General features: G+C 37.5%; 1 protein-coding gene across 1 annotated transcript in view; it reads right to left on the bottom strand.

Annotated features, from left to right (window-relative positions):
• Positions 1 to 5782: 5782 nt before the first annotated feature.
• Positions 5783 to 15351, bottom strand: part of LOC131068445 (probable protein S-acyltransferase 14) — a 32662-nt gene continuing 23093 nt past the window's right edge. Inside the window, exons 3-7 of the mRNA XM_058003635.2 lie at positions 7192 to 7283; positions 6802 to 6928; positions 6597 to 6682; positions 6451 to 6516; positions 5783 to 6334 (exon numbers count right to left, since the gene is read on the bottom strand). Of these exons, the coding sequence (XP_057859618.2) occupies positions 6218 to 6334; positions 6451 to 6516; positions 6597 to 6682; positions 6802 to 6928; positions 7192 to 7283 (488 nt within the window). The 3' untranslated portion in view covers positions 5783 to 6217. The remainder of the gene's footprint in view (positions 6335 to 6450; positions 6517 to 6596; positions 6683 to 6801; positions 6929 to 7191; positions 7284 to 15351) is intronic.

The raw sequence follows: 15351 nt of genomic DNA, 5'->3' as shown, positions 1-15351 counted from the left end.
GGTTATTGATGTAGATACAGATAATAAACAGGTTGAGGATGTTGAACCTTCGGCAACAAATGTACATACTGAAGAGGCTAAGGTTGAGATGGTTACCGCACCAAGTGGTGAAGCCACCAATGCTAGTCAGTGGGTTGGAGAGTCCAGTCATTCATTGTGGGCACTTGGCTCATCCAGTCAAGTTGATTTTGGGCAAAAGAACATTGAGCAGCTAAGCAGTTTTGAATTAATGTTTGTTCTAGCTCAGAAGTTGAGGAAGGATCAGAAGACAAGCAGGTCATTGAGCAGGCCATTCCGATTTTGCAGCAGCTAGTTCCAGTAAACTCTAGTCTGGTAGCTAGCCCCTCTGGGAAGCTTAAGAGTTTAACTAAACATATTGCAAAAGAGTTTCAAACTTTTCAATAGATATCAAATCGGCAATTGATAGAGAGATACAATGTCACTAGGAAGATCACCTGTGACAATATGATCATATCAGGCAAGGTCAAGATGACAGAGCAACTTACAAAGATTGATGAGGCTCTTAATCAATGCAATTGCATATATAGGTCTCATACTAACACCGGCAAACTTACAACTACTTGGTGAAAACAAAAGCAGCAAAGGCCCGGTTGGAACATCTGGCTAACATTTTTTATGGTACTCAGTCATTGACCAGCGCCATTGATGGTCAAATTTTGGTTACAAAATCTGAGATATTAGCCTTGGAGAAAGATATGGACAGATTAATCCGGTGAGCTAGGGAATTGAGAGGATTGGTAAGTTCCCAGTTGAACACTTTATTACTTCATAAGCGGGAAAGTCTAGAATTGATGAATAAACCCACACCGGCGGATCTAATAGAAGAAGAACTACATGCATACATTCTTAATGGGTTTGTATCTATTTTGGGTACTTTGAAAACTGGTTCAGATACTTAGGATTTTTTAAGGGTGCTTACCTGGATATATTCAAGTACATCTAGATCCGGTAAACACATTTTGGTTTCATTCTTTCACCCCACCTTTGTCATTGATGTCAAAGAGTGAGTGGTTGTTGTGAAAAATGTCAAGGGACATAAGGAGTAATGTATAGCTCAAGGGGAGTAGGGTCAGTCTTGGTCATCAGTTTTTTTGAGGAACCGGGATAGCACTTCAGCGATTCATTTTTCACAAGTGTTGTCATCAATGTCAAAGGGGGAGATTGTTGGCAATTGACACTCACCCGGTTTAGTTGGGTTGTCATTGATGGCAACACATATCATTTTGGGTTGGACACTTAACCGGTACTCACCAGTATTCATGATTTGACAACCGGCAAACTACGAACCGGTACATGAGGTCGACATAGGAGATTGATCTGGCAGGTCTACACAGTAGCAATCAGCGGCATCGTCATGAAGTTTAATGTATTTATTTTTGTCTAGGCCAACATGTAAATAAATTGTAATATCATTGTAAGCCGACATAAGGCATTTATGTTTATGTTTGGGAAGGGTATTTAAGTCAGTCTGGTTAGGATATTTTGGATATGAGATATGATATAGAGAGATATACATATGATGTGAGATATACTAGTGGTGTGATATTGTGCGAACAATATTGATCGACTATATGCGAATATAATATTTTTTAGTCGGTCTTGGTTATTGGTTTAAAGGTTTGGGATGCAGAGCAAGCTACCGGTAAAGGAGGACATAATGGAAACCGGTACAGTCAGTGCTTGAACCGAAACTCATCCAGCATAGCAGATGCATTCTCTAAGTTAAGAATTTTGTTTGTAAACCAATATTTGGTGTTTGTAGTCAATGAGGCTCCTTTTGTGATGAGCAGTGTGCTCTAGGTTGTTGGCCTTCCTGCATGTGTAGACCCCTATTGCAATATTCCAATTTGTACTTTATTGAAATCACAACTGGACCACCGAGAGTGTTGCTTGCAGTAAGGGAGAGTTACCTGCACAAGAGAACATGCAGTTGGTATCGAAGAAGATACAATTGGTATCAGTGTCAGCTTCAACACTTGGTATCAACAATTTGGGGTCAGAATAACTTCTGCATATCAAGGGGAGATGATGCAGTCTAGCCGGCAGGTAAGTTATATACACTGACACAAGTTCCTTCAATTGGTTTCAGACTTGTATATGCAATTGGCATTCAGTTTGTATATGCGCTTGGTTGTTGAGCAATTGGTGTCAGTTGGTGGTTGAGCCCTCCATCTCAACTGTTGCGGATGCAATGTACGATTGGAGGTGAAGCATCCGATAGAGAAAAAGGGAGAGAGAAAAATATGTCACTGAACCGTAGAGACAAGGAGGAGAGAAACCCTGTCAATGCCCTTTAACATTCAAAGGGGGAGAAAGAATTTGTAGTATGTCGGATACTACATGTGTTGACATCAATGCCAAAGGGGGAGATTGTTGGCATTCTGTTGTCATTGATGTCAACCGGTATGGGAGATTGATGAGCAGTGTTGTCATTGATGCATACCGGAAATGGTGTCATTGATGTCAACTAGCATAGTAGGTCACCAATAAGGAAGAGAATGTCATCCAACATAGTGGTCATTGGAGTCACCGGTACACAAGTTAGTGTTGACTTGTGTTGAAGACATGTATTGGAGACCGATATGGTATAACAACCATTAAGTGATATGTTGGCAGTGCATTGTTGCCAACCGACAAGTGAGCAAACAGGGTGAGCTAATGAAGAAATGGCAACCGGTATGTTGTTGGATGTTTGATGTGAAATAGTAGGACTTCCACCGAATAAAGATGCAGACACCGAATGAAGAAGATATCACAGGGTGAAGAGAAAACTGACAGTGAGTGTGCTCAATCGGATCATATGTGCATGTTTGATAATATGCCTACTCAAGCAGAGAAGCCATATTGGTACAATGCCGGATGCAGTTGACAAGGATCCACTCCCACCGGTAAGTGGAACTTATCCCCTAATATGCATGAAATGCATTACATCTCTCCGAGATAGGTTGCCAAGAGTTAAAGGCAGGTGATTGAAGACTCACACCGGATGAACCAATGAAACACTAAGTTGCCTTAGGTGCATGAAATCATAGATGTGCACCAAATCAGCTAGGGCAGACATGATGAGTTGTCGATACAGAGAAGGAAGGATAGGTTTGTCACTTTGACAAACCAGTTGATAGGAGAACCGGTCTATTGATGAAGAAGGCAAAGTTGAAGCAATTGCAGACAAAGAGTGCAACCAGATTGAAGATGGAGAAAGGTGTTGCCACAGATGCAAACAGATTGAGATTGTTGAAGGTTGATGACAATGTGTCATCAAGGTGGTTACCAGTAAGTATGTCCACTGGTAAAGCTAACAAGGTGCAGAAGTGAAAGGCTCCTATTTGTTGAAGATGTGCATGAGGTGGCTTGCCAAGTGTGATGACCGATAAGGGTGTTCCACCGGCAGATCAGCAAAGTATAGATTTGAAGGCAAACCGGTTAGGGTATAACCGATCGAGTAAGAGAACCGGTAGATGAACCCGGTTGTGTGGTTTATCGGTGATCTTGTATGGACCGACACAGATGACTTAGAAGAGGTGGATGCCGACAAAGATGACACATAGGAGACAAGTGTCATACATGGTGTGGTCGATAAAGTGTTGTCGGTGAGGTAGGTGGTGACTAGCCGACATTAATATCGATAGCGAAAATCACGAATATGTTGCAGAAGGATGCAACTCAAGACTGGTCAGAGGATAGAGATATGATTTGGTGGCTTCGTGATCGAGGCAAAGTGTCCAGGTGCTTATCAAAGTAGGTGAAGTTCTCTACGTGATTGCTTCATAGGTGTTTGACAAATGCAGGTGTCGTGTTTGCCAAATATGGCAAACATGTTTTGGACGCAACGTGATTGGCAGTGATAGGTGATCAATTGCAAGTGGCCAATCTCTGGAAAGGAGATCTGGTTTGATTTGGTTTGCCTCGAGGTTGATGAAGGAAACCTAGCGCACCAAAGATCTGAATGTCGGTCATGGTGGGAAAACTCAGATATAAATATGTAGACTCATGACCGAAGATGATTGATGATGTTGCAGGTCGGGTGATGAAGTATAGAGAGTGAAAGTGCAACAGAGAATCCATCGACAATCACAAAGGAGATTGTGTGCTTGAGAGAGAACCAGTTAGGAGAGTGCAGTCGACAAGGGTAAAGCAACCGACAAACTATCATTGAGCCTAATAGTGGTGTGAAATCATGAGTAGTGAATCAACAAAGGAATCGGAGAAGAGTGAACCTGCAGAGAAGAGATAGAGAAGATTAGAGCAGGGGTTAAACCGATAAGTGAGCTAATCGGCAAGCTGTGAATCGGTAGTGAGCAGAGAGCAGAGTATCGATAGAGAAGAAGCAGAGGCTGAACTGGTAAGGTTGCAGCAAAGAGGTGAGCAGAGAACCGACGGAGATTTGTATAGAGGTGAACCGGTGGAGAGACGTGTGAGAGTTATAAAGTTCATTTGTAACAAGGATATTACTTTTGCTTCAATATTTGATATTGTAATCACTGAGTTGGAGCCCAGTGCAGGGGTTGGTGCTCCTTGGGTTGGTGCCCTAAAGCAAGGTTGGTGCTCCTTGGGTTGGTGCACTAAATGTTGTAACCATTGTTTCATTGTGAGGCTGGATTGGAGCAATAGACTCCAACAGCATTTCTCATCGATGTTTTTCCCATGTTGAGCTTTCCTTGTACATTCGGTGTTGTGTGATGTTCCTTTTGTGTGAGATTGTATTTGTGTCATCCTCCTATCTAGCCGGTATGTTTTCTTTATGTTAGATCTGCTAACCGATACACACACCTTAGGTTGAAAAAGGTAAAGTTTGGAAACCACTGATTTGCGCCCCCTCTCAGTGGCATCTTGTGTTCAACAAGAACTAGATGGTTCCATGAGGCCATTAGCCCTAGAGGAGATGGTTTACAACGCACCTTGTTGAAACATTTTTCTCTTATCATAAGTACAAGGATACCAATCATAGAGAGAAGGAAAAGGTTTGACAAGATGACCAATCATAGAGAGGAGGAGAAGGTTTGACAAGTTGAGGGGATAACAAAAAGGGGACACCTCATTGGGTAGACCACCTCATATGGATGGCATGGGCCACATGAGGCCAAGAGGGATGCTATATTCGCTCTTGGACCTAGGGTAGAGGGTTTGAGACACCCATCAAAGCCACACTCTCCCATGCTCTCCTATGATTGAGCTCTCTAAGATATTTAGAATGTTAAATGATTGAATCAATAATTTTGTTACTGAATATATTAATAATTATGCTATATTGTTCTGCTATGAATTCACTAATCTGATTATTGGGATTATTGTTATAAGAAGTTTCTAATCTGCTTGCAAGGTTACAATCAAGCGAAAGGTATTCTCTAAATCCACTTATTCACTTAAAAATTACGAAATTAGGGCAAACTTAGTGCATACCCAATTAGGGGACATTACAACAATCTCTATGACTAAACATTCTTTTTATATTAATAATAATTTGGAATGCAATGTTGTTAGTGACATTTTACCATCCACTCACATCATACAAGAAGACTAGAGAGTGAAACGTTTTGTTGTTAACTTAGCAATAACTTTAACTTTATCAACTTCATGCAAAACTTACCAAAAAAAATCATTTAGTAGCAAAGCTTACATCCTACAATTTTTCATTTGGACAATTCATGGGCTAAACTCTCTATTTTGTTTGCTATATATATATATATATATATATATATATATATATATATATATATATATACTATGGAAATATCTTTAAAATTCAAAGACGGAAATATCTTTAAAATTCAAAGACAACTTTTGTCTCTTCTTCAACATTTTTTAATATTTTTTAAATCCAAATTTTTCCCGTTTAAACCCGATTTTTTCAAAAAAATCTTGTACTTTTAGTTTGCAGATTTTTCCCCAAAAAGACTTTTGCTTCTCTGGTACAAACAATACATGAACTCATCCTTGTTTCTTCCACCACCACTTTGATTGACCAGAGTTGAAACATGCAAACATTACTTCAGCTAAATGACTTGCTATTCACAATAATAGGAACTTGGGAATAAATGCTGAAAATGTAAGATTGGAATCAAATCGCAGATGTAGTAAAACTGACTTCTCAACATTGATTCACAATGCTATTTTATGACCTCATTAAGCACGTAGATAATGGTTACCACCTGTAATCGGTATCATCCCACTTTTAAATGATGAGATGCATTTATTTTTATTCTTCGACGTCTGGCCTTATTGGAAAGTCAAGTCCATGAAGCATGGGCATGTTTGCAATGTCCTCTTCTGCATACAGCGGAATCAGCCAATATAGCTTCCGCGTTCCAAAAACCTTGTATAGTAAAACAGGAACTGAGTTAACGAAGTAAAATGTATATGCTATGATATCCAGTCTGTACTATGAGTAGGTAAATATACGAAAGACAAGCATCACCAAATAGCACCCACCTGCTCAAAATTCTTCATTCTACCCATGTCATATCGCCATCTACTTGATTTCTTCTTTTCATAAACCTGGAAAAGTAAAGCATCGAGTATTGTTTATATAACCAAAAAAAAAGACACGACATAATGAAAGTAATTATGCAACTCACCTCAATTGTAGTTGTATTAGCCATCACCAAAGATGTGTGCAAGATAAGAAACCCAAGCAAACTCAGAGCAAAAGCAACATTAAGAACTGCATGAAACACAGATGAATTCCATGAGCATAATAAACACACTAGCAAACTCGAGGGAAAATGTCACCTGAGTTGAACAATACTAAAACCTGGATAAATAAATAAAGGACAGACTCACTAAATGCAAGAAATGTGGTTGCTAGATTGCTAGAAGAACTAGAATGGTTCTCTGCATCTTTGAAGAAATTAATGAAGTGTGGTAGCAGCACGATTGTGTCCAATGTCGTCTCCAAAAATGTATAAATCTGCATTGACACCAAAAAAAGCTTAATATGTACAATTAAGATAAACAATAAACACGCAGCAGACAACAGAAAACACCCTTAAAAGCAGAAGAATATTGCCAATTTTGTTAGCCAATCAACCAAATAAGGCAAGCAGAAAAATCTTTCAAATTACGAAAATAAAAGACTTTATTATTCAGAAACAATCACATGACATCTCCGAGTAAAACTGTGAGGATTTTGTATTGAGGGTGAAATTTAAAGAGTACTCAAGAAGGACATACCAGGAAAAGAAGAAAGAACTTATAATTGCGAGCACCGACACAATTGACAACCCATACACAATGATGATCCATTTTTAATATGCATCTTTGACCTGCAAAACAACACACTTATTAATAACAAGTTCTGAAGAAACAGATAGCTAATATCAGAGAGATAACGGCTAGACGCTTAAATGAGTTAAAAACATGTAAGATTCTAAAATTGGATCACGGAGTATGATCTGAAACGTTGATGCAAAACAAAGCATACACAGTTGAATCCAGAAAATGTATGTACTAATTCATTATGGACTGGAAATTTGATGTCTCCATTTCTAAAATATTTCAATTATCAAACTATTATCATCTAAATACAGCTGACATGTAGCTTTTAGGAAAAACGAAAAGGTTCAATTTCCAATGTAATGTGGTGAAATACAAGGCTACTCGCCAGAGGACTAAATTAATAAGAATTATACCAACTCCTGCTGAAGAAAAGTAAATTACATTATATCCATACTTTGTAATGTTGGGAATAACCGCACATGGTCGGTTATTTATTACCATAGTTACAAACGAAGTTAAATTTGTCATACAAAGCAACGAAAATGTATTCAAGCATACAACAAAGAATTGGGCAGAAACATTTAATTACTACTATAGTTACTGTACCAAGATAAATTTGCAAAAGCAAGCCTGGACAAGCAGTTATGGAAACAATAAAGACAATCTAGAATAGAAGCCTTGAAATATTGGGATGTTAAGAAGGGAAAAATATTCAATTTCAAATAATGTGGCATAGCATAAAGCTGTCTGATATTTGTGAAAATTTAACCACTTCCTATTTTTAGGAAAAAAAAGTGCAATTGCATCATGTAAATTTGCAAATTGCCATAATTACCATATCAAGGCAAATAACAACATATGGCAGATAACAGAAACTGAGTTGAAAACATAAGAATAAAGGTGTATTCTACATTTGTTATTTATTAATCCTTGTCAAGATAAAGAGAGATTAGTCGTATGCAAGATAACCAAAATCAAATAGTGGAATTGGTAAGCATAAAGTACAACATGAGAACTAGTGCAACTCCCATCCTATCTTATTATATGCAATCTAAAAAATAAACTAATGTCACAACTATTAACAGTAAACACCCTAGGCTGGCATTTCTTTTTTATTTTTTTGACGAAGTCTAAAAAAATAGAAAAAATTAACTTGAAATTTTCAAACAAAACCAAAAAATACATTTTTGTCATATATTATTTTATTTTTTTAATTGCCAAATTTTGATGCCAAGTCCAAGTCTAGGGGAAAAAATGGCTTCCTGAGTCTGAGTTTCAATACCATACAAGAAACCCTCAAGAGGGAAGAGCACTCCGGAAGAGTGAACTTTTGCTCCTTATGTCACTACGATCCAGTCATATACAAGTGTTTACAATGTCAAATTGATGAATTGGAACCCTTTCAACAAATTGAATGACTTTGTAACACCTTATAAATGGCCAAAGCATCGTTGAAGCCCTGTTTGCCTCTTGCAACTGTCAAATTTTGAAGATATGAAGACAGAATTGAGAACCAAACCTTGAAATTTGTGTTTCATTGTTTCAAGTGTTCTCAACCCTTTCCAGATTTATCCTTCGCATCAAAATGAAGTACAAATGTTGGAAATTCAAACCAAGGAGTCTCCCTTCAAATTTTGTATTTGACAATTCATCCAATTTGTGTAAAATTGCTATCTGTTGACTTCCAACAGTCACAAAACCCCTAGGGTTGTAATGCAATTCCCAAGGCATTTTTGCCTCCTGTTGCAAACTAGTGGTTTCATTAACATCATTGTTGTCATCAAAATTCAACATCAAAATCCCTTATTCTGTAACCTCCCTAATATGCTCTAGGTCACCCCAAGGCCACCTCCAACCTAAGAACCGGCATACAGACTTCTGAAACTATCTTACTGAGTAAACATGGGACAACATAGTTTTACAAGTGCTCAAATGGAAACGACATCAACTGACCCCATTGTCATAATACTTGGATCCATTTTTTATCACACCTCCATGCTGGGGCTTTTGCTCTCCAAAAGCTCAAGGACTTTGGAATACTATTTTGTGTTGCACAGTAATTGCCTCTTCAATCCCACTATGTTCCATTCTCTCCTCATCAAGCATGGAAGACTGGAATAAACGAAGATTTCTCACCATTGATAACCGAATATATTTTCATGTAGGGAGGCAAGTCCAACTGCAATGCATTTTCTACAACCTACTCCAATACCTGGAAGCTGAAATAGATCATAACTTAATGGTTTGAGCTTTTTAACTGGTTCTTGGAGCCTTTCCTCCCTAGTACAGCCATACACAATCTCCAACCTTGACTTATCTTTTCACCAATGTTGGTCATGCTCTTGTACATATTGGTCATGTCATCTCTTGTACTTAGCTTGAGGCTCCTTCAATTTCTCCTCAACTCAAATATGTATTTGCCAAATCTTATCAATGAACTTTTCATCTTTGTAGACCCCTAAATCCAAGTTCTCCAATGTTTCTTGTGACTATCCCAAAGCAACACGAAGGGGCTAGTTAGGAAGTAACAAAAACAATGGTGAAAAACTTGTTGATGTATGGCAATCCCTATCATATGTGTAGAATATATGCCATTCTTTTATTCTATGACTTTGGATACCTTTAAAGGCTTTAATTACATTCCCTCAAAAATTGTACCAAGGCACAATTCACCACCTTTGTTTCCCATCCATTTGGGAATGAAATAAGGTAGTAAATTTCAATCAGTTGTCCATCTTCTCTCAACGTATACAATAAAATTACCCCAACAATCTAGATCTCTATCTAATATTATACTTTCTAGAAGACCAAAATGAACCCACATGAGTGAAAAATAATTATGCTGCTTCACTGCCCATAAAAAGTATTTTGCCCACCAGCACAAACAAATAGTCATGCCCTCTCATGGACATGAATAAGCCTCCTACAATGTCCATGGATATGCTCTCCAATGGCCTTTAAGTTAGTAATAGTGGTGGGTACAAACCCAACTTACAATTACTTGGCTTGCTTACACAATTGCAACCCAGATAAACATAGAGACATTCACTTGCATATATGGCCAATGCACATACTGTTAAAGATTAGCCTACCTGTTTGTTAGACCAAAATGACCTGAACCTTATGAAATATGTGCCTCACACAAAAACTACAACCTACTTTCCTTAGGTATGCACAACTTTCCCAACTTGTAAAGTGACCTTTCAAGGAGAAAACTAATTTTGGCTCAAAATCAGCCACTTTTCCTCTCTTTGTTTTCTTGTGAATGTCACAAAAATCCTTATCATCCACATAATCTTCAACATATATCTCTTTTGCAAAGATCTCCAATTGAGAGAGAAAATATTATCCACTTTGTTTTTCACACCTTGTTTGTAGTTGCTCAACAAATGATATTGTTGAAGAAACCCCATTCACTTGTGACTTCTTACTTGCTGAAGTTTAGTTTGTGCTGGCAAATATTGAAAAAATTGATGATCTATGCGGACAACCATCTCTTTGCCCATCAAGTAATGTTTCAACTTTTTCACCGCTTGCACTAGTGCATAAAACTCTTTCCCCTTGCAACAAAACAGCCCCGTTGCATATTCATTGGCATCCATTTTCAATTCAAAAAAATTGTTGGAGATAAGGCAAAGCAAGAACTAATGCTTGGTTGATTTGTATTCCAGTTCTTTGAACTTCTTTTCTTGTATAGTACCCCAATGAAAGCACTTTCCAGTCCCTGTTATTGCATGCAATGGAGCTATGCGAGAGAAAACTTTGACAAACTTTAGCATGTATTGGACAGCACTATTACAGCTCTGTGTTTTGGTGATAGTAGGTTGTCTTGGCCAATTTGCAATGGCCTCTATGTTAGTGAGATCAACCTTAATCTATCCATTACCCACCAGGTGTCTAAGATAACAAGTGATGTTTGTGCAAACTCACATTTCTTTCCGTCAGGAATAGTTTATTCTCCCTCAAAATTTGTAATTGTGCTTGAGATGAGATATGTTCTCCTCACATGCCCTACTAAAAACAAAGATATCATATAAATAAACATTTACACAAAATTCTGAGTGGTCTAAAGTTTAAACTCATTCATCAATCTCACGGAGGTAGTTAGAGTGTTACACAAGCCAAACAGATTAACTAGCCACTAAAATTGCCCTTGCTAATCTTAGATACAATTTTCTAAACAATTTTATCCTTGGTGATAGCCCAAATTGAGATCAAGCTTCAAAAAGTACTTAGAATGTAGTAATTGATCTAAGAGATCATCTATCCTTGGTAGTGTATAACTATTCTTGTCGGTGACTTTGTTCAACGTCCTATAATAAACACAGCTCCACCAAGTTCCATTCTTTTTTTATTAGCCTATATTATAGGCTGTATTAAGAGTAATTGCTCTATGAGGGGGCAGCCCCTTGGGCTCTTGGAAGGAACTCTGAAAATTCTTGTGTGGGCTGATCCACATCCCTTTTCTCCTTGTTTCTATGCAGCCCATGGACCTATTTAATCTCAGCCACCCCATTTTCCTCTTTACCATACAACAACAACAAAACAAATTGACCGCTTGCATTGATTAGCCTCTTGGCTTGAGAAGCATTCATCATGGATACCTTGGATCTGCTCACATATGAATTGAGAGTGGAGTCTTTGCCATCAAGGACAGCCTATACCAAAGATGACACCACACACATCCAACAATATCACATCAACAACTATCCCATCCATAAATTCCAGAATGAGTCCAAACTTGAGTTTACATTGCTTTGTAAATGAAATTTCCACCCCTTGCTTCAACCACCACAACGTGTAGGGACTTCGGTGATTCTCAATCTTCAAACTAAGCTCACCAACCAGCTTTTGTGAAATCAGACTTATTTGAAAATGTGTCAAAAAGAACATCCACTTTCCTCCCTTTCACGTTAGAATATAAGACTTACCTTTGTAATAAAGCCACTGTAATGACTTAAGTCATTTGTTAGTATTGTTATTTTTAGCATTCCGAATATAGGGCAAGTGTCATGTTTATGTTTGTCAGTTACATCTCCCAAACTCTATATAAGGAGCTGAACCTCATCGTAATTGTTACTCCCACATCTAATAGAATAATATTGTCTTCTATTCTTTGCAACATGGTATTAAAGCCTAGGGTCACATGAAAAATCAAGTTACAATGTCACCAAAAGAAATCATGGGTCTGAAAAGCATCAAACCACAGCATTTTTCATAAAAAATTGAAGGTGATTTTCCATTTTTCATCTACTAAAAGCTACAGCATTGTTTCATCAGAAATTGCAAAAATTGCTAATAATATTACCCTTTGTTAACAATATTACCTTTTATAAATTAATCGCTGCTCTTTAAACATTTTATTTATCTTCAAATATTTATTGTGATCTTTTAATATATTTCATTTTCATCACACTTCTGCTGTTGTCTATTTTATAATGCATGTTTTACACACCACTCACACCTTCTCCTTAATTCACAAACATCTTTTATATCTTCATATCCTAGTGAAAGGATACATCTCTTGTAAGAGAGATAACCCTTATAAAAGTCACCACCTTTTCATTATCCATTCTTTATCTTAATTGATGCCTTCTAACAATGTTGTTTATTCTATTTTGACTTATTCTATTTTGTCTTATTCTCTTTTGTCTTATCCTATTCTGTCATTTCCTATTTTTGTCTTTTTAATTTCCAGCACTATCTTTATATTCATGTTAATTCTCAATTGCTTTTCCTTTGCAAAACTAACTCTAAGAACTTTCCTTGTTTAATCATCTGCAAGATTGCACATCACATATAATACCCATGTGACATTCCTCCTTCAATCTTCCATATGCCTTTGATGTTAACAACAATCTTCTCAATCTCATCTATTCACATTGACATCAATGACAATTTCATCTTCACACCTTTGACATCAATGACAATTTCATCTTCACACCTTTGACATCAATGACAACATTTCCAACAGAGAGGTCATATGCAAATCGGTTGACTCCTAGGACTGTCCAGCCCAGCCCCCTTAGCCCTGGACTTTCCTAATGAGTATTTTCCGGCTTCGGATTGGTACTCCTACGGCGAAAGACAATAAACAGTGGCAGCTCCACTGGATTATTTAACACTAACACATCAGTATTTTGGTTCTCTGCCTAGGTAGTCTTCCTTTGTCTCCACTTCTCTGTGTGGTTCTCCTCCAATGTTTCTATTAACCCCCATGCTAGGTAGTTATCATGGTTTAAAGGCACACATAGGAAACATGGAGGGAACAATAATCGAACAGAATACCAAAGTTTTAAATCTAAAGGCAACAATCAATAATCAGTGAAGAACATTTCTTGTATCAAGCAAGCCTTTACAAATGTGGTGCAACATATTTACCTAATTGTTTGCCAGAAGAGGAATTGCTTCCTGAAGCAGTGTCTATAGCAATATGCTGCAAAGATATGATATAAGTAATTTGTTATGCTACAAAATCATGGCTATTTCAAAATTCCACCAGAGGTTCTGAATCAAAGTCAGCAATTTGGCACAAGATTGATGCTTTAAGTGAACGAACAGCAGCACTTCCTGGTGAGTATACTTCTGACAGGTTAGTACTTGTAAGTTGTACCCAACAATAAAGAGATATGTTCTGAAACCTGACGAAAGTACACTTCAGTATTAGTTATTGGCAGTTTGTATATAATATGTACAAGAGATCATAGATGGAAAAATCTACAAAAAAATCATTTAACTGCCGATTTATCAGGAGTCATTTATGGCCTTGATTTTATCTGCAAAAAACTCTTGGACGATTTTTTTGAAAAAATCAAGGCGAATTATTGGAAAAAATCACAAAAAATCAGGAGGAAAACTCAAATAAATCTGTGGTAATGATTTGTCAGGTTTTCTTTTACTGAATACTATCATGCTAGCTTGCCAGTTCGGGCACCGGTTCAGGTTCGAAGAACCGGTACGCCGGTACGGCAAAATTTTGAGAAGGGGTTTGGGTTAGTTTGGGTTTGTTAGTACAAAAACATGTAAATTTTATATATATATATTTTAATATTTGTTCAGCCTATAAGCATGAATTAAGATTAGCATGTCACATAGCATCATATAAACAACAAAACAAACATAAACTTGTAATCATAGCATCATGATCATACCATAATAGCATCATATACATCAAGTTTAATATCAAAATGACAAAATATTCAAGTATCCCTATCTCAATAGTAGGTTTCTATTGGGTATATCTCATATCTTGCCCTACAGCTCGCGCTCAGAAACTGGGCTCCTTGTTTTGTAGAACAACAATTTCTCAGATTTGCTCTTGCTCTAGCCAAACATGTTCTGCAATCTTGTACTGATATATCTCTCCAACACTGAACTAAACCATATAATGTTCCACTAGCATTATATTTGGTTGTTCCAGCAGTGAAACGCTTATTTGCAGGGATGTAAGCTTTCTCAGACAGATTTGACAGAAGGCTGCTGGTTATGTTCTCGAAAGCATCTCTACTTTTAGTAATATCCATCGTGTTCACCAAGAGAATTCTTTTAGTATCTAGTCTTGAAATGAAATTAGAATTGTGATAGTGCATGAAACAGTCATCCAACCATATTTTCCCACCTATGTCATTGGGGCAAAGGTCGTGAAGGGTTCTACTTTTATTTGCTTCCACTGCACATTTTGAGCATCTATCTACTGATATAGTTCCAGTTCACTGGAGCAGACCATAGACCTTACTGGGAGATTGGCCATGGGAAGAAGTGTTAAACCCTGAATTTTTAGGTGCATTAAGATACAAATTGTTCATAACTAGGTTTAAGTTTGTGGAATAGGTGCTGCCATTGGTGAAAGTTGAGGAATTATCGCATGTGTGCCATTCGTAGATACACAACTGATGGAAAATTTTGTACAAACAGCAAAAAGAGGACGAACCACCTAGGCGGAATTGAAAAAAAAAAAAAAATTGGCATAAAAAATCACTTTTTGGACCGCATAGACGCCTGGGTTCGCTTTGGGTTCTCTATGGTTCTCTTTGGTTCGACCTGGGTTGGCCCGGGTTCGAACCAGGACGAACCACCTCTAGGTTTTAAGAACCCTGGTCGAACCCAGTCGAACCA

This window comes from Cryptomeria japonica, chromosome 11 (genome assembly GCF_030272615.1).
Source record: "Cryptomeria japonica chromosome 11, Sugi_1.0, whole genome shotgun sequence".
In the NCBI taxonomy this organism is placed as follows: domain Eukaryota; kingdom Viridiplantae; phylum Streptophyta; class Pinopsida; order Cupressales; family Cupressaceae; genus Cryptomeria; species Cryptomeria japonica.
The sequence above is the reverse complement of the archived record's forward strand: the minus strand, read 5'-3'. Positions and strand labels throughout refer to the sequence as shown.